This window comes from Hydractinia symbiolongicarpus, chromosome 10 (assembly GCF_029227915.1).
Source record: "Hydractinia symbiolongicarpus strain clone_291-10 chromosome 10, HSymV2.1, whole genome shotgun sequence".
Lineage (NCBI taxonomy): Eukaryota > Metazoa > Cnidaria > Hydrozoa > Anthoathecata > Hydractiniidae > Hydractinia > Hydractinia symbiolongicarpus.
In genome coordinates this window covers 914,574-933,649 of record NC_079884.1, presented here as the reverse complement: position 1 = coordinate 933,649, position 19,076 = coordinate 914,574, and the positions used below count along the sequence as shown (strand labels likewise).

Here is a 19,076-nt window from a genome sequence, read left to right as displayed (position 1 = left end):
GCCACAACATATAGTAGAGAAATATTTACATCTTTAACATAGCTAGTTAGCTGTCTCTAGAGCTTAAGCTGACTAGGTGCTAGGCAAGAAGTCTCTTCTAAGCACCTTCGGTTTGTTTCTGTATTTAGCTAGATAAAAATTTACCGCCAGCTATGACTCATTTAATCGGGCGGTCGTGAATAATTGCCACCAGTTCCGACTCGCTCGATCGAGTGGTTTACTTAATCGGGGGACACTCGTCCGATCGGGGAATCTGGTCACTACAAGAAAAAAAACATAATCGGACCATGCGTGCATAATCCCGCCGTCGTGTTTATAAACAGGCCGTTTTCTCAATCTGGGCAAAACACCACCACAAAATGTTGCCTGGTTTAAAAATATGAATTAAGTTTTCCAGAAAATTATTGCAAAATTTTTAGAAACCATGGCGGATTTCACCTAATTTGTTCCGCAAAATTTTAAGTTGAGTTTATGTTTTTTGCATAATTAGTTCCGTGATGTTAAATTATTCAAAATGGTTTGCATCAACATAAAAACAACAACTTTGTACCAAAGTAGTGTGTTCTTCTTGGACCAGAACAAGATAGAAAGGATACATGTCTCTTTTCCCTGCCTTCCCTTCTCTCATAAAAGGGAAAAATGATTAGTTTAATTCACTAGTTCATCTATCTATCTATCTATCTATCTATCTATCAGTTTCGGGAGATGACACGAAAAGGGAAACGGTTTCCCCATGTTTTATTAGGAAATTCTTATGTCATATAGGGAAATGGTTTCCCATATAGGAAACTGTTTCCTAAACTAATTTTTTTGATTTTAATTTGGGTTTCCCTTTTGGGAAACTGTTACCCATTCTCAGAACCATTTTACGGAATTGCGGAAAGAGGCCACGATAAAATTTTTTTGTGATGAAAGGGATTGTGGTTAAATTTGCTTCACCTAGCACACCCCACATCTTTTTTCCTCCCACATAGATACCAGAGGCATAGAGCTTTACCCCTGAGAATGTAAACAAAGAAATTCTTCTCTAGCGTACAGAGGTACTATTTCACCATAAGTACAATATCATCAGGAAGAAATAAATTCTGTTCATGCCACAGACATAGGTGTTTAAAGCCACTTTTATTGATTTACGGCTCTTCCTCGGATTCATGTTTAACAAAATACAAGGTTTGGATAAACGAAGCAAACTTCTGTGGATAGCTACACCTGTATCTTTCCCAGACTCGTGATTCGCTGATTATTTTTTTCCTCGCAACTGTGGTACAATTTTTCCAGACTTTGTAAACACAGTTTTTTTCAACTAAGCACGCCACAGGGGACTTAGAGAATAGTATTAGGTTGAGTTACCAGAATATGTTGTTTCTTTTTCACAGTTAAAAACTTAACTGGCGAAATTGTACCCATGCTGGCGAAATTTTACCACTCCATTTTCCAGGCCTCTTGTGATATTTTTAATTGTCGGTGTCCGGCTATGTTTAATATCCAAAATAAGCCACAATAGGGCAGCGCAACGCAAAGCGATAAGATAAATACTATTTTTTTTGGAAAAAGTGGCGAAATTATACCATCGTACGCTAGCTAATGCTGACTTTTTCTGTTTTATTAAAATTTATAAAGTATTGACATCCTGTTATATTTGAATAGGAACACACATGAGCAAAACTAAAATTGTTGTCTAGCTAAAATTGTCTAGCTATTTTCTTGTTTAACTTTTGCACCTATCATTGTTTTTTATTGTAGAAAATGAGGTAATAATTCTATGCTCACTGAAAATCTTCATGGCATCATTCAGTCATGCAGAAAATGAGATTACATGGAAAGCTAGAAAAGCCTGGTAAGATTTAATTGAATTATTTAAGGTTTAAAAGGATTACAAAGTACTTTTACAAGTTGGGCTTACCTAAATGATTTTCATGCAAAATTCCCAATGACATATGCACTTTTTGTTGAAAGTTCATATAACTTCAGATATTGCTTTTTAAATATTTATTATTCTTGACAACTTGAACGCCACTTCGACCTTCTTTTTTGTAAAAAAAACTTTGAACTAGCTCCAGTCTTTTTTAAAAACGTGACCCCATTACGTAAGATATCAGAATTCATAAATAAGTGTGCCTCTACATAATAATAAAATTCATAATAATATCAGTTAATAATAAAATACACAGGATGGACACATGCATCTGTCCAAAATTTTTGGCTGACAAAGAAGGCCTGACATCTCCATCATTAAAAGGTACAATTTGGAATTGGAATGAACAAATACTTCCACAGCTGGACAAAAACCTTCACAACTTTTTTAGCCAAATTGTTTTGCAAGGAAACTGTGCAACTATAGCAACAGTGCAGCAAATATTTTTGGTATTCGGGTAACCACCAATCGACAACAGTGCGATGTGAGTCAATCCAGAAGCTTGGTTGATGCCTGCAGTGCTTTGCTAGTGTAAGAAAGGTAGCGCCAGTTGCTTACAGAAGTCAATCATATTATATCGTGAGTCTAAGCAAATTGGAAAAAGTGCTACATATGATATTTATAGGGTGGGTGTAAGCTTGAAATCTGAGGAGCTTCAGTGTCCCACAACCTCAGTTCTTTATGGCTTAAAAATGAATTAGACGGTCTGTATTTATTGACTTGTTTCATTATGCGAGGCAAATCAGAGGCATATTGACATGGGAAAAAAATACTCATAGCAAGTATAATCCAACATGGCTACTATAGAGTTTACTGGATCAAAGGTGCTTCATTTTTAAACCTTATTTAAGGTACTGTACTTGGCCAGAGCCAGACGTATCATTCTACAGGTCACAGCTAAAAGGTTCCATAAGTCACCACAATTAACATGAGCTAAATGTTTAGAAATGTTATTCTTTTTAAAAAAAAACGAACTACATCGCAGACTAACAATAATATATATGATATAGTATAATTTAATAACACACTATAGTTAATAAAATAGTTATTAAATTTAGGTTAAAAATAGGTTATTGCCGATAGGTTATTGCCAATGCCACAGGCCCGGTCGGGAAAATTTACCCACGCGAGCGCTAAATTGATCACATAAATTAATCTGCATGAGCGATCCATGTGCAATCACAAAAGCTTGTGCAAATTAGTTTGCGTGAGTGCTCAATAAAACAAAAGTTAAGACATGTACATGTTTGATCTGTAAAAAAAACATAAAATAATCCAGTCGTCGCTGATCAAAAATATCAACAAACACACTCGCTTGAGAGCCTTTAAAATTAGATTCTTTTTACGTCGGCAATAAAACAACGTGAGATTTATTTCAACTGATTTGCGTCGGCATTGTGTCGGCAATATTTTTTTGTAGTGAAATTGTTCAGTTGGCAATATCTTTCGTCATTATCCTTTTATTAGGGCTAGGCCTCTCATGTATTCAGTGTACTAATGGATGGCGAACTTCGGTAGGTTAATAGTTTTGTCAACTGGCTTTTACTGTTTCTAAATAAACCTATTAGGTTAGGGCATCATTAGATTGTATATCGCAGAAGTCGCCGGTGACATGCTTTAAAAATGCTTGTCACAGGCACAGTTTAATATGAAGCAAAACTGTACAGTACACTCAATTGTTAGAGTCTTCGCAGAACATCTCTCCTCACAAAACCGAGGGCAGGGCTGACTTATTACCTGATGTGTCGTGTGGGAGAAAGAACTTCTGGATTTCTTTTAATACAATATACATTTTTTTTATTATTAGTATGAATCAAATAGCATCACAGTATTTCTGTAGCCTGAATTATTTTAGTTAGTGATAAGGCTGAATTTAAAATATTTGTGTTTGCCGTCGCCCGAGTGTGTCAGTAACATAGCACGGGTTGAACTTATTTTTTTAGGTCACCGTTGCAATTTTTTTTTCTTTTTGCAGATGCAGGAATGCCAGCCTTAAAACGAAACCCAAAAAAATGAATTTTGTAAAATGTAAACCACAAGTGCAAAGTTGAACGTGATGATGAGTTGGCAGATTTGGTATATTTTTAAAACTTTATTAAAAATGTTTTTTCTTTGGTATTACATCATGAGAACATTTGTCTGAAAGCTGTATTAAGGTACAGGGCACCTAACCTCTCCCATGTTCTGGTTATATTTCACTTGCATGGGTGCGAATTCTTCTCGCAGTATTCTCTGTGACGATGAAGGTCAGACTGACTTGTGGCATAGTTCCAAATGGTCTTTTGTTCGAGTCTCAGTGTAATGCACCAGCCGAGCATAAGAGTGTCAGCATGAAGGAAAGGGGCCAACCTTAATGTTCTCTTTACCTTATGTTCTTCATAATAACACAATCGTTCTTCATAAGCTTTGTGTTTTTGGTTGCGCTTATTTCGTAGATTCTCTTAAGATGTGAAAAAAATCTCGTAGGATCTCTAGTAAATTCTGATAAATAGTCTCTTTTTGGGCGTGTGTGGGCGTGTGCGCGTGCGATCACACGCGTCTCCTGACTGGGCCTGTGCCATGTAAATTTAATTATCCTGCATGATTGGTGAAGGGTCTCTTTAAGAGACAAGAGAGGAGTTAAATGTCCTCCACCATACCTTAGTTTAAAGAAAATGAAATTCCAGATAGTGATGGTGTCACTTTAAAACACACCCAGTTCGGTCTGTGAACGGTTGGCGCTAGGAAGGGCATCAAACCAAAGCTCTTTATTAGTGGCAGTAAGAACAGTTGATCAGGCAAACTGCGTAAACAGGGCTGGAACTCTAAGGAGTGAAGGCGTCGGGCACGGTAGGACAGATGTCAGGTGTGAGCATCATCAGACCGTTGCCCAGCTATCACATCGCAAGGTAGACAACACTAGGGATGGCTAGTGTAAATGTTGGTATTCTGAGAGGTAGAGCGAGTGAAGTAGTTGAAATGTTAGAACGTAGATCTGTTTATATGTGTTGTGTTCAAGTCAGGAGGGCAAGGTATAAGCCAGCGATTAAACTGCTTTCATTCGGTGTCTTATCAAAAATGAAAACATTTTTGAAAACTGCAAGTCTCATGCGTTTTAGTTGTGAAAAAATAATTTAAAAAATCGTTCGGGAATTGAGTTTACTCCCTGGGTACTTTTTTTGTATACTTTGGCTATTGGATGGGAAATAATGATGGAAATGGAGGAGTTGGCATATTCGTTGCAAAGAAGTCGATAAAAAAAGTAATAGATGTTATGCGTGTTAATAGTCGTATTATAGTGATAAAGTTTTTGATAGGTAATAGGATTGTCTCTTTTCTGTCAGTTTATGCTCCACAGTGTGGACTCAGTGAGGAAGATAAAAATAAGTTTTATGATGAGTTAATAGCAGTCACATCAAAGTTTGGAGACACATGGTGGACAGCGACTTTAATGGTTAGAAAATCAGACAAGAAAGTGGTGAAGGATGTGAAAGTTATATCGGGGGAAGAGTGTGTTTCCCAGCATAAGTTGCTGGTTTGTGATATTGCCTTGAAAAGTGTTAAAGAAGCCAAGGGAAACTACAGGCCCCGTCATGAAGGAAGAGATTGTAGCAAGACAATTTAGTGCAAAAGTTCAGCAGTTAGCCCACAATGGTCAATGTGATAGCGACAATATTGAAAGTACTTGGACTACTTTGGAGAATTGTCTTATAGAATCTTCTGATGATACCTATGGGTGGACGTAAGAACCCTCTAGACAAACAGACCTGGTGGTGGAATAATGAGGTTTACCAGTGCATAATGGAAAAGAGGAAACTTTGGAAAGAGTGAAAGTCAGGTGGTAGTAAAACGATGAATTTAGTGTAAATGTTGGTGTACATCAGGGTTCTGTACTTAGTCCTTTGTTGTTTGTTCTGGTCTTAGAAGCACTGTCGATGGAGTTCAGAAGAGGTTGTCCATGGGGGTTATTGTATGCAGATGATTTGGTTATCTTAGCAGAGTCAATGGAAGAATTTGTTGAGGAGTTTTAGAACTGGAAGAAAGGACTAAAAGAGAAACAGCTAAGGGTGAACACAGCAAAGTCTAAAGTCATGATTAGTAGCATTGCAGCGAAGTGTGATCTTGTGGTTGTAAAGTGGTCTTGTGGAGTTTGCAGGAAAGGGGTTGGCAGTAACTCAATTTTTTGTCAGACTTGCAAGCATTGGGTACATGAGAAATGCAGTAGTATTGGTGTAAGGTTAAGAGCTGACATTCAGTTTGTATGCAAGCGTTGCAAAGGTGAGATTATAGAGAATGAAGTATATGCAGCTTTAATGATGTACAACAGTGGCTCGTTAGAGATAGTTGAGAACTTCTGTTACTTATGTTGGGCAGTGAAGGGGGTGTTGGAAGAAGTGTTACTTGCAGGATAGGTTCTGCTTGGAAAAAGTTCAGAGAGTTACTTCCTTTGTTGACTAGCAGAGTCTTGTCAATTGAGGTAAAAGGTAGGTTGTATGTGGCCTATGTAAGAAATGTTATGTTGTTCGGTAGTGAGACATGGGCAGTGAAGCAGGAAGATCTTGACCGTTTAGAAAAGAATGATATGAGAATGGTTAGGTGGATGTATAATGCCAGTCTGAGAGATAGAAAGAGCTCAGATGAGCTAGGAAGCAGGCTAAGTATCCATAGAATTAAAGATATTGTCCAGAAAAGAAGATTGAATTGGCTGGGGCACTTCGAAAGAATGGAGGAGGATAATTGGGTAAGACAGTGTAGAGACTTGATAGTTCATGGGTCAAAGCCCAGAGGCAGACCGAAAAAAGACTTGGCAGGAGGTGATAAGGACAGACTTGATACAGAGAAAGTTGAGCTTAGATCACAGTGTAGATCAGATTGGAAGAGGGTCATTAATATACCCCGTCCAACCCAGGCTAGCATGGAAAATGGACGTTAAACCAAGAATGATGATGATGATGATGATGATGATGATGATGATGATGATGATGATGATGATGATGATGATGATGATGATGATGATGATGATGATGATGATGATGATGATGATGATGATGATGATGATGATGATGATGATGATGATGATGATGATGATGATGATGATGATGATGATGATGATGATGATGATGATGATGATGATGATGATGATGATGATGATGATGATGATGATGATGATGATGATGATGATGATGATGATGATGATGATGATGATGATTCTACATTTTCCTTGTGAACTAAGTATGAGCACTAGACAAAAAAGATTAATAACTAACTATATTTGTTAGTCCGTAAAAGAATCCAATTTGCATCCATTTTTTCCTGCTTCTTAGAGTGAGATAATAAGGTTTTACAATCATTTTGGACAGAATATTGGTATTATAGAATTAGCCCGCCTATCACAAAAAAAATATAAAACTAGTTAGTAGCTTGGAGAATTAATGCATGGTATTGTCAAGAGACAATGGCTTTCAGCACGCGTTTGATTGGAGATTTTGGTCTTTATATATTTATTTGTGTGTTTATTTATAGTCATTAAATTATAAAAAAATGTTAAGTGTTAATAACAACCAAAATAAACGTAATATAAACATATAGATATACCATAGTACACCTTAAGATGAAGAATGGATTATTTATTATAAAGGCTAATTTAACTGGACTAGTAATTAATTTAATGAATTGAACAAACTCTGTTGAGTTTTATACTAAAAAAATTAATTGTCACTTGAGGTTCTATAAATTTTTTTGCAATTACTTTCCTAAGAAGAAAGTTTGAAACTTGCACGTAAAGTTTTTGTTGATGTAAATGATGTCACATTTTTATTTTATACATTGGTTGTGTGACGTTACAATGGCAAATTATAAAATATGCAAATCTAACAAGTCTAACATTCCACAAGATTATTAGAATTATGCTTTACAATAAAAAGAAATTATTCTGCAAGAACTTTTTAACACGGTATAATTTCTTGCTCAATTTTTTTATTATTGATATAAGTATTTAACTTTTGTATTTAGGTTTTTAAATTCAGGTGGGGAATGACAAATGCTGAAAAGACACGCATTCAGCATACCCCCTTACATTGTAATTTTTTTTTAAAAAAAACAGTGATGAAATTTATGCAGGTACTTGGGTTATTTAATAGAAAATATTCATCTTCCTCTCAAAAAAAACTATTTTTAGTAATCCTTTTTTTGTTAACATTAAAAAACTTGAGTTTAGAAATTAGGGTAAGAAATCAAAAGATTCATTTTGAATCCTATGTTTACAAATAAATGAAGCGGGATTAGATTTATTATTTAACTTGTGTCTTATTAAAAAAGAATTAACCTAATACACTATCTTCTTTATATAAAATTAGTACACTATTGGAAATTAATTAAAACTTAATTAATCCAGATTACTTTGTTTTTAATTTGAATAACAGTTTGTCAAAGTTTTAAATGCAATCTCATTATACCATGATTTACGCATTTTTTAGGTGAACATTTGATGGTCTGCCATCATGAGGTTCTCCGAACATCTTGGAACACATCTTACACCTGAATGGAGAAGTCAATATGTGCAATATGATGTATGTATACCCAAATTGAGTGTAGCATAAAATAATATCCATTTTTCATGTTCTAATATGTATGGTGTATTTCTTAGGAATTAAAGAAAATTTTATATCAAGCCCACGAAAGAGCTCCAAATGCAGAAGGTAAAGGTTTGTTACACTTGGTTCATTTGACATTTACCAAAGATAATTAAAAAACCTGTAAATGTTGATCTTCTATACTTAAAAAATTATTTTCCTCAATGAAGTCTCCATATAAACAAGTAACATCTTTTTTTAAGTGAGCAAATACCGTATTCATTCGAACAAGCACCCTGGGCGCTTAATAAGTTTTTATACTATTTGCGTGGGTGCTTAATCGAGGGGGGCGCTTAAAAATGCTTGGCGCTTATAAATTTTTCCTAATTTTGTATAAATTAAAAGCAATGGTAATTTTCAATTTTTTTTTTTTTTTCTTAAAACTGTAAATAAACAAAAGATGTAACAAAATGAAGTTTAGTTTGAATATTTGTGTTTTTTTATTCTCAATATAAGATATATATATATAACTTTTTCAAGGTAGTTTTTCGATTAAGCGCCCTTTTTTATCAGGTTAGCGCTTATTTAAGGGGGCGCTTATTGAACTTTAAGAAAATTTACCTGGGTGCTGCTTTTTGAGGGGTGCTTAAATAATGCGCTTAATCGGATCATTACAGTATGTTATGACTAAGAAGTTAAGAATAAAATAGGAATAGGAGTTTATTTTCGTTTATTTATAAGTAACACGTTTTTACATTTCTTATTGTATTTAAATAGCTTAACTTATGTGTGAGCCAACAAAACAGGTTTACTATAACATCTCTCTGTAAAAAATGTAAAACAAATTTACCTCAAATTTACCTGGGAAGTAAGTTATCAAATTGCATTTGCACAAGAACACATCCACTACCTATTACTTAACACACAGACTTCAGAAAGTATTGATGTATAATAGTTGTATGGCCTATGGATTAAAAATTAAGGTTAAAAAATATGAATGGTTGATATTCAAGCAGTTGTTAAAATAAACAACTAATGCAATATTAACCTAAGCATATGACGTCATCAAAAAAATTTTAAACCTTAATATTTTCTTAACTAATCATTGAAAACGCATGATTCTATACATTTTCTAGATAAGCATTGTAAGCTATGCACAATCGAAAGAACAGGATAAATTATTTTAAGTTTAAGCTATTAATGATGGGAAATTTTTGGCCTCCTAAAAATGTTGAATTATCATGTTTTCGAAGAAAATTTTGGCAAATGATGTCATGTTGTTCTTAAAACCAGTGGGTTGGCCCAGACCTTGGAAATTGAAATTTTTTTTGAGATGTTGTAATTAGCTGTACAATATTTATAATACGTTGCAATGGCTTTAGTTAGTCTTCACTACTGTATTGACATCAGTGATTTGACATTGTGTCATATTGTCAAAACAGTTGAAAAATAAAAAATAATATTTAGCTACTTTTAAAAAAACTAAATCTTAAAAAAGCCTGCTTTGCCTGTTACAAAAAATATGGTATGGTATTATTACTAGTCGTTAACCCGTGTATAAATCCACAGGTTTTCTCCTGTCCTTTATTAGCCACATTTTGTGTGTCTTGCTACTGTGGTTACAATTTTGCGTGACAGACAGACGCATAGGGCTGTTATAATATAGATTAACAATATATTTTGACAAACATTTTAGATGTGAACGAGGAAGTCTTAAGGCAACACTTTACCAAGTATGAGGATGGATTTTTCATGTTTTGTGATAAAGAGCTAGCTAAAGTAAATACATTTTTTGCTGGTGAGTTATTTATTTTATTATGTTAATTTCATGAAACAAAGTATAATGCTGTTTCATTTAGACGTTTTTTTACGGGTATTTTAAATTGTCTCTAAGATTGTCATACTGTGCACACTCAATGATTTGAGTCTTCATGATCTTGCCAAAAGCCCTTGGTATTTTGATTCTTAATTTAAGTCCTCTCATAATCTGAACCTCTTGATAAAACATTTGTTTTATTTTTGCAGTGTAGAATGATTATAATTCATGTGTTATGATGTTTCTCAAAAATATTTTTTGTCTTCTATACCTCACACTGTCTCCTTGTTTAGCTTTTAGGATGACGATTTTTTATTTGAACATGCTTTAACAAATTAAACTGATCATTTTCCTTGTTGTTAGTGAAGTTTTTCATAAATCAAAGTCTTATTCTTAGTCCACGAAGGTAACACAAATTGTAAATGTAACATGAGTTGGAAAAGGTTCGGTAGTAGTGAATACTAAGTCCCCAAGAAAATAATTGTCTGCCCTTACACTAACCGAGTCCCTTACCAGAGGAATTAATCCCCTACCTTTAGTGTATGTTTTGGCTCTGTACAAGAAATATACTGATCCTTTGAATTTTCTATTCAGAAAAACTTGCTGAAGCTGTTAGAAGATTTAATGAATTGCAGTTGGAGATTGCTAATACTGGTGTCAAAAGACTTCAGAGAGTTGCAAAAAATGCTAACTTTGATCTATCAGATCTTGATGAGTTTCAAATAGGCCGCAAAATAGGAAAGAAAAAATTAGAAGAAATGAAATTTGCTTTAGGAGAGTTTTATTTTAGTCTGGTACTTATTCAAAATTTTCAGGTAATTAAGAAAATATTGTATTTCTTTATAATTTGTAAAGCAGTTTATGCCAGTGTAGTAGTGTATTTTTTTATAAGGAATTTATTGTCACTTAAAGTTTGAGGTGGGTTATAAGATATGTAGATGTGACATGCTTTCTAGAGGATTTCCAAATATATTTTTCTTAAAAAATATCCACATGATGATATACGTGTATTCACTTTTATGTTCACTGATGATGATGATGTCAGACATAATATTAGAGATTTTGTATGGCAGATGGATTTGGGAAACTGTTGAATACTTTAGGATTTAAAATGGAGAAATTATAAGAATCTCTTCTGCACTTGCAACCTGACTCAAATAAAGACTAAAGTAAACCGACTAAAGATGAGTTTAGTAGAAAGCCATGTAGTATATCACATACACAACTCACAATAGCATGTTTAACCATTTTTTATAGCAACTTAACTTCACAGCTTTCCGCAAGATCTTAAAGAAACATGATAAGGTAAGTTACTGTTTATCTCTATGTTCCAAACTGTAGATATTTATTGCTTGTCTACCTTGAAACCATAAATTCTTTCTGACAAAATGATTTTTACGTAAATGATTGCAACATCATCGCTGTGATTTTTGTGTAAAAATCACAATAACGAAGTTACAATAATAGCCACACTAGTTCATGCACACAATGTAAAAGTAATATTTTTCTCCTATTTTTTAAAACTGAATTTGAGATGTTTTAAAACCTTTTGTGATACACTCTAAATGTTCAACAAGAAAAATCATCCTTTTCTTAAGTTTTTGCACTATGCTAAATGGCTAGGTAAATAAAGAATTCAGCTAATTTAGTAGCAAAGGGCGTAGGAACCAACTTTTTGTATAAGTCTTCACAAGATCAAAAATTATTCATATTACAGAAGGACAAATCACCAACCATAACACAATTATTGGCCATATTTTAGCAGCCATTACCAACTTGTATTGAATTTTTGTTTTTTTCTTTTAATTATACCAATGTTGAAAACTAGCGGCAGCCATAAGCGTTAGGTATTCAATGCATTAAAATATTTAGTAAAATTGAAAAAGATAGAATGTCTAAAAAATGAAAAAGTGTGGCATGTTTCCCTTCGTTATCAAGGTTGCAAAGATTTTAAGAAACACTGAACACCTTGTTTCTTTATTTGAAACTATGTCTTTTTATATCTTGTCAAATAATTCTTGCCATTTCACAGTCCTAAAAAGAAAACATGCTACACAATCACAAATAGACATCGTAAATAGCCCATTCAATATCTAATTTATAATTTTGTAAAATGCAGTTTTAAACTTTGATTTGTATTAATTAGTGCCAGAAAATCCGTTTTTTACTCGTTATAATATATGTTGCAATCATTTTTATCTGCAATAACGTATATGACCTTTTTGCATTTAGATGTTCAAGACAACCACAGGTGTTGAATACAGAGTAAAAAAAGTAGAGCCATCCACATTTTACACTAACAAGCAAATTGATGAACTTATTCTTGATACAGAGGTACTAGATTTTATTATTACATCTCACCTTTCCTTAACTTATGGCAAAAATGTTTAAAAAAAATAAGATGTGGTATACTAAATAATTTTGGGGAAGCAGCAGCAGTATTTACAGGGCATCAAATTTCACATAGGGGCAACCATTGTGACTCCATGGTGAGCTGTTTGTGAAAATCTTAGTGACTGTAAGGGATATAGTCAGAACAATAAGTAACTTTTTTATGAGGTTTTGGACCTCATGGCAAGGGAAGACCGTTAAAAAATGTTCTGTTCATTTAGTATGCATTCCCTTCGTTACATACCGTCAAAAATACTCTGCTATTTTATGAGAGCTGTTATTAAACTGTTTACAATTAATAGAAGAAAACTATAAAGTAAAAAGACCTTCAATTTAAAAAATACTTGTTAACTAGCACAGAGCAGCAGAAAAAATGAGTAGAACCATTAGATGGTGGCTGATCATGGTCAAGGACATTTTTTTGCCATCATTCTTGTTTTCGTAAAACAAAAATTGCTTTTATTGTACGGAAAGTTAAGTTCTATAGACAGTACTTTTCCATTTTTATCTATGAAGTATGGCTTAATGATTTCCCAAAAATTCTGATAAACTAACCTTTTTATTTTTATTTTATTTTAGACTATTGCGATTGAAGATTTGGAAGGTGGTGATAGAGCAAAAGCAATGAAGAGACTCCGAGTTCCTCCTTTATCTGAAAGAGTATGTTGTTGTTGTTGACAAAATTATTGCGAAAATAGAATAATAACAGGGAAAAAAGAGGGATAAAGACATAAAACTTTCGGGGAGTGCGCTATGGCACTAGACTGCGTAAATGTACTTTTAGTCCAAAAGCGTATAGAGGGTTCTAATCATATGTTAATTATGCTACTATTCTTTAAGAGCAACCTGACTTTTATTACTACGTCACATATTTTATACAGACTCCAGGAATAGTAAAGTCTTGCTTTACGATTGAGTCTAGTCTTAGCTTGTATTTGCATCCCTTCTACATTTTTAGCAAAGTTTATCTTCATCATTCTGTTGGGGATTGTTTTCTGGTATTTTTATCATTCTGGTCATCGTGCTTTGTATTTCTGGTAAGTAGTATGTTTGTGTTTTTCTTTTAATTTTGAGATGACAGATGTGCAAAGTTGCCAAGTATTACAAAACATCAGCAGAAGATATTGTTCTGTATGTAGATAGTGTTTGGCTAACCTGCTTACCAGACTGTTTTTTTAGGGTAAATGTTATTGATTTTTTTCTTATTTAGCTTATTACAAAGGTGATAAGTTAGATTGGCAGCCAGCTGTTCGTATGTACAGAGGGATGTTAGTAACCTTTATTATGGTGGGCCTACTTGGTGTGAATATTCATGGTTGGGGACGCGCTGGTGTTAACCATGTATTGATATTTGAACTGGATCCAAGACATCATCTTACTTATGTCAACATGTTAATGGTGAGTTTAAAAAAATGCAACCCCACTTATAGCAAATGTCCCAATTAATGGAATCTTTTTGTTAGCGAGACGTTAATGTTTCACTTTCTGGAGGTTTTTGAAGTTGTGTTTGGGGCCTACTTGTGAACCCTGCATAATTACCCAAAACATAAAGTAAAAACTACTCCACGTGTTATTATTTGTAACTTTTTAACAAAAGGGACTTACAAGAACGCATCCATCTGTGTTGTGGCTAAGTAACTGTTAAAACGATAGAGTTTGTAGTTTTCTGTTTCTTCGAGTATTTAATACCTGCTTTAATAGTTTATTTTTTGTTGCTTTTTTGCCAGCTTCTAAAATTTATTTTCAAAATAACGCAATACGTTGGCCAGGATTTTCAATACAAATTCTTAAAGATTGTGTGGAATTTTGTTAACGTTTGATCTTTGATACCGTAATCTCCGCGCACTTCATATTTTAACGCTAAAAACATGCTGCACATGATTGGTAATTTAATCTTTCAAGGGAAAATTTGTTTAAAATAGAAAGCCACTAAAAACATCATCCCAATTTCGTAAATTTAATTGACAATAATAATTCTATGTTCACTCTTTTGCTGCTCAAAAGTTGCTTAATTTTCCAATAAACTTGCGGCAAAGTCGCCAAATTGTTTGACGTAGAAAAAAAGAGAGCTTTCTTTCAAGAAGTTTCACCTGTGTATTTTTATTAACTTGTGTAATTTTTCTCCTTCTTTCTCGTTTAGATAGCATCGCTGTTCGGCACACTATGGTGCGTCAGCTGCTTGGCGTTTTTGTTTAGTGAAGATTTCCATTTACCTGTGTTTGCACAGCCCATCAGTCTTGCTGCATTCTCTCTCTTATTTCTCTTCAACCCGACAAAAACATTCTATCATCGATCAAGAAGATGGCTTATTAGAATCCTGGTAGGAACAGAACATTTTTTGATCTTGAAACTGTGAAAAGCTAACTTTAATGAAAGAATTGCCCTGCGTGATTATGTGAACACGCAGGCAGTTAAAGGATCCAGCCAGGCGTTGTTGTACTATTAGCCATTTTGTCTCTTTGTATGATTCGTGATGTTTCTAGTGATCGGATATTTTATCGATCCTCCTGTGGTTCACCTAACTGTTCTGTGACTGTATCTAGGCTATGTGTTGTTATGTACGAAGGTTGACAACACACACTACCTTCACAGCTACTCAATGACTGCTTAATTTAAGTCCAGTGTCAACTAATTAAATATATACTATATTTTTTTTTTTTTTAGTTCCGCATTTTGACCGCGCCGTATTATCCTGTCCGTTTTGCTGATTTCTGGCTGGCCGATCAGTTGAACAGTTTGGTTGTGCCGTTGTTAGATTTTCAATATCTAGCTTGCTTTTATATATACGATTGGTATCAGGATGGTGGTAAGATTATTTTTTAGTTTCCTATTCACCTATCGTCAATATACGAAGAAATATATCAATTTACGAAGTCAAACTCTTGTGTAATTCATCTTCATCTCTGCACTGAGAGTAATAATATTGTACATGCTGACCACTGTGAAGTCCTGGCATCTGTCAAGTGATACTTCATTCAACAATTTTATTTTATGTGTCTATCATAAACGTTTTTTTTCATTCTTTCACAATGTACCAACTTTTTAAGACAACATTCTTCAGAGATTTAGAAATGGTGTTTGCAGTTTTTATCTTTGCTAACAAATGACGGGGGAGTGCCTTTTAAGATAAAAAGTATTCATCATGATTGGACCAAAATTGTATTGTTGTGACATAACAGCACGATAAGGTTCGCCTGGTGAAATGAATTTACTAGTGGGTATTGATATAAAAAGAAATTCATTCAAAAAATTGATAAAGTAAAATTGCTCGATAGAAATTGTAAAAAAAAGCTTACTCGCAAGAATTGATAAAAAAGAAACTTGCTTTGGAAAATTATTAAAAGAAACTCCCTGGCGAGAGTACACGTTTTCACTTGTTTTTAGATGATCGAGTATGTACTGATCCGAAAATTATAATTCGTCCAGTCATAGCTCTCCTTCCAGCATGGTGGAGATTTGCACAATGTCTCCGACGTTACATAGACACGAAAAAATCTTTTCCTCATTTGGTAAACGCAGGCAAATATTCTACATCCATGTTTGTGACTCTGTTTTCAACACTTTCTTCTGTCCGAGGTGAATACTTTTTTTTGAAGAGGATTATTTTTAGGTCTGTCCGATTCTTCGTGCGCTGCTACATGAAGCCATCAAAACCAACATCTTGTGATAAATGACATTTCTAAGAAACATCGTATTTATTTATTCAATAAAAACAACACAAAATATTTTTAATTAATACTTTTGTCTATATGCACAGCAAGTGTCCTAAAATGCTGATGTGAGAAAAGCCACGTAGGATGCAATTGTACCTGAATTCTAGAGAACAACTACTTAGGATGAGCTCTTTCCACCATATGTTTAGGCCCAAGAACTTTTTCCCATGTTCAACAACAATTTTTATTCTGTTTTTGTCTTTATAAAACAATATTCTACAATTCTTGTGTGTGCTTATTATTTTTATTACTTATTTTAGATCATGGCGAAACCGGAAACCCTTTATTTTATTTCTGGGTTTGCTCTTTACTCGTCAGTACGTTTTACACCCTCTTTTGGGATATCCGAATGGACTGGGGTCTGTTTGCAAAGAACGCGGGAGAAAACAAATTTTTGCGGGAACAGATCGTCTATCCACACAAGGTAAGAGTGTATTAATACCTGCAGAATACAAGATTTTAATAAAATGTCCGTAATAACCCAAAAAAACTGGGGAAAATGTGAGAAATGTCAAGTATCTAAGTCAGAAAATGTCAGGAAAGTATGCCGTTATTATTGATTGGACAACCGGAAAAAAATGCTTTATTTAAAATTTTCAAAAATGATGAAAAACAACTTTCTAAGCCCTTATTATCATTCACCGCAAAATTTCTCATGTTTTTACTATTAGACTTAACATTTATTGTATACTAGTCGTTAGCCCGTGGGAGAATCCACAGGGTCGCCCGTCCTTTATATTTACCCGTCGCAACAAAGTGGATAAAAAGATCTCGCATTTGAAATTCGTGTTTCCGTAACATCATTTTCTAATTCAGCGGGGGGTCCGCGCAGAGACAGACAGACGACGGCTATTATTATAGAGACTGCTAACTTATTTCTAGCAAGAGAGGATTGAAATTAATTTTGTAAATATCGGCGTCTTATCGACCGATGTATTACAATTTATTACTAAAGTACAAAGCCCTTTTTATCATTTTAGGCATACTATTATCTTGCTATGTTGTTTGATTTACTTTTTCGTCTTCTTTGGACACTCACGGTCTCCATTGGAAATGCTGGTTTTCTCCATCACGAATTTTTCACTCTTTTTATTGCAACATGCGAAGTCACTCGGTAAGTTCAAAAGTAACACTTTTTTTATAAAGATCAAATCAGTATGATTCGACTTTAATGTACATTTTTCCGAATTTCTTGCGTGCCGAAATTTTGACGAACTTTGCGAAATTAAATTTCCATGAAAAACGTTTAAGCGTTTCATAAAGAAATTGTTTTCTTTTTCTATTTAATCAGTTGATTTTATTGCGCGTGGAAAAATCTTTTAAGAAATAAATAGTTCGCTTTTTTTAAATTTTCGCGCGAGAAAAATGTGCGAAAAAGCAGATTTGCCTGGAAATTATGTGAATTCCTCTTGTAAAAATTTTAACTTTTCTTTAGTTGTGGAAAAGGCAAGCATCTTAAAATATCTGAATTCGATCGATTAGCAAAAATAAATTTCCCAAATGGCGCGATTCGTTAAATTTTTCTGCATTAAATTTTTTTTACCACGCATATAAAACGTCTCAACCATGTATGTTTTAGTCGTTTCGTGTGGAACTTCTTTCGTTTGGAGAACGAACATCTCAATAATGTTGGAGAATTCCGTGCTGTTCGCGATATTTCGATAAAACCAATCGTATCTAAAGAAAAAAGAAAACAGTCCATGTCTCTCGAACACTTGATGGATCTGGAAGAAGGCCCTTTACCCAAAGGCAAGGCTGTAAAACACATTCTAGATGCGTCCGAATCTGCCACTTCCAGCACAGCTGGCCCAAACAAATTGTCAAATACGATCAAAATAGTCTGACTTATCGAGGTATCGTTTAAACACCTACTCGAAAAAAAAATCACTCGTCCCCTTGACGTTTCATTGACATGTTAGGGAAAGTAGTATATTTCAAAAATGTTTTATTGTTTACAAGTTGTATATATATGCTAGTTTTTTTTTTTCGATTTTTTATTTCTTTTTGTGAAAATAATTTTGATAGTTTTCTTGCAAAATATGTTGTGGTCATCTTCATAACGACTCTTGAAAGAAAAAGCTAACAGTCTGATTAACCTGTTACAAAACAGCAGAGAAAGTTCATGCGAAAACCACAACTTTCGCAGAATAGTTTCCCATAAAATGTTCAATTATCATATACATGATGTGACAGATCTATTCATGATAAGTCTTAACAAAGCAGAGACGTGCTTTTCTCGTGGAAGAGCAAACTTGTTTGTTTTTCCGAGAAAACCACTTCATGCAAAAAATATTTATGCCGTACGAAAGGAACGATTTATTTGTTTTAGTGCAAAAACCGAACCTAGGCGAATTTTTTCAGGAGCGATCATTTGCGAATATAACTCCTGATTATATTTTCGCTCGTTTTTGTGTTAGCGCATTCCTGCAAATACGCGATATGTTGTAGCATAACGTTGATGAATCTTTTTCCCCGCAGAATTTAAACGAAAAAAGTCCGTAATACGCGTGTAATCCATCACAAACGATCGAAATCGTGCAAAATAAAGAACGGGTGTTATGTCTGTCAGTAACATATGATTTGGGTTGCTTTTATTTTTGGAGCTGGAAAAGTTGGTCTGCAAAATATAAATAGCGTGCCGCTAGACACACGACGTCCGATGATGTGTTGGCACGTAGCAGTCAATCCAG

At 34.1% G+C, this 19,076-nt stretch overlaps 1 protein-coding gene across 2 annotated transcripts; it reads left to right on the top strand.

The window, feature by feature from the left end:
• The first annotated feature begins 1,725 nt into the window (after positions 1-1,725).
• On the top strand, positions 1,726-18,424 carry LOC130612156 (xenotropic and polytropic retrovirus receptor 1-like). 2 transcript variants are annotated; one of them, XM_057433454.1, is made up of 16 exons: positions 1,726-1,837; positions 8,371-8,463; positions 8,541-8,592; positions 10,163-10,264; positions 10,877-11,097; positions 11,540-11,587; positions 12,515-12,616; positions 13,253-13,333; positions 13,632-13,710; positions 13,884-14,071; positions 14,814-14,993; positions 15,338-15,479; positions 16,058-16,249; positions 16,647-16,810; positions 17,367-17,500; positions 17,966-18,424. In XM_057433454.1, exons 2-16 carry the CDS (start codon positions 8,395-8,397, stop codon positions 18,228-18,230), a joined length of 2,019 nt encoding a protein of 672 aa, XP_057289437.1. In that variant the 5' UTR covers positions 1,726-1,837; positions 8,371-8,394; the 3' UTR covers positions 18,231-18,424. The 2 variants fall into 2 exon arrangements, with proteins under 2 accessions (XP_057289437.1, XP_057289438.1); XM_057433455.1 differs by lacking the exon at positions 1,726-1,837 and adding an exon at positions 7,830-7,847.
• The last annotated feature ends 652 nt before the right edge of the window (positions 18,425-19,076 follow it).

Bases quoted from the DNA above. Each gene is read 5' to 3' on its own strand.
- LOC130612156 (XM_057433454.1), top strand. From the start codon at position 8,395: ATGAGGTTCTCCGAACATCTTGGAACACATCTTACACCTGAATGGAGA. The intron at 14,994-15,337 runs GTAGGAACAGAA...TTTTTTTTTTAG, and splicing joins GATGGCTTATTAGAATCCTG to TTCCGCATTTTGACCGCGCC. The intron at 17,501-17,965 runs GTAAGTTCAAAA...TGTATGTTTTAG, and splicing joins GCAACATGCGAAGTCACTCG to TCGTTTCGTGTGGAACTTCT.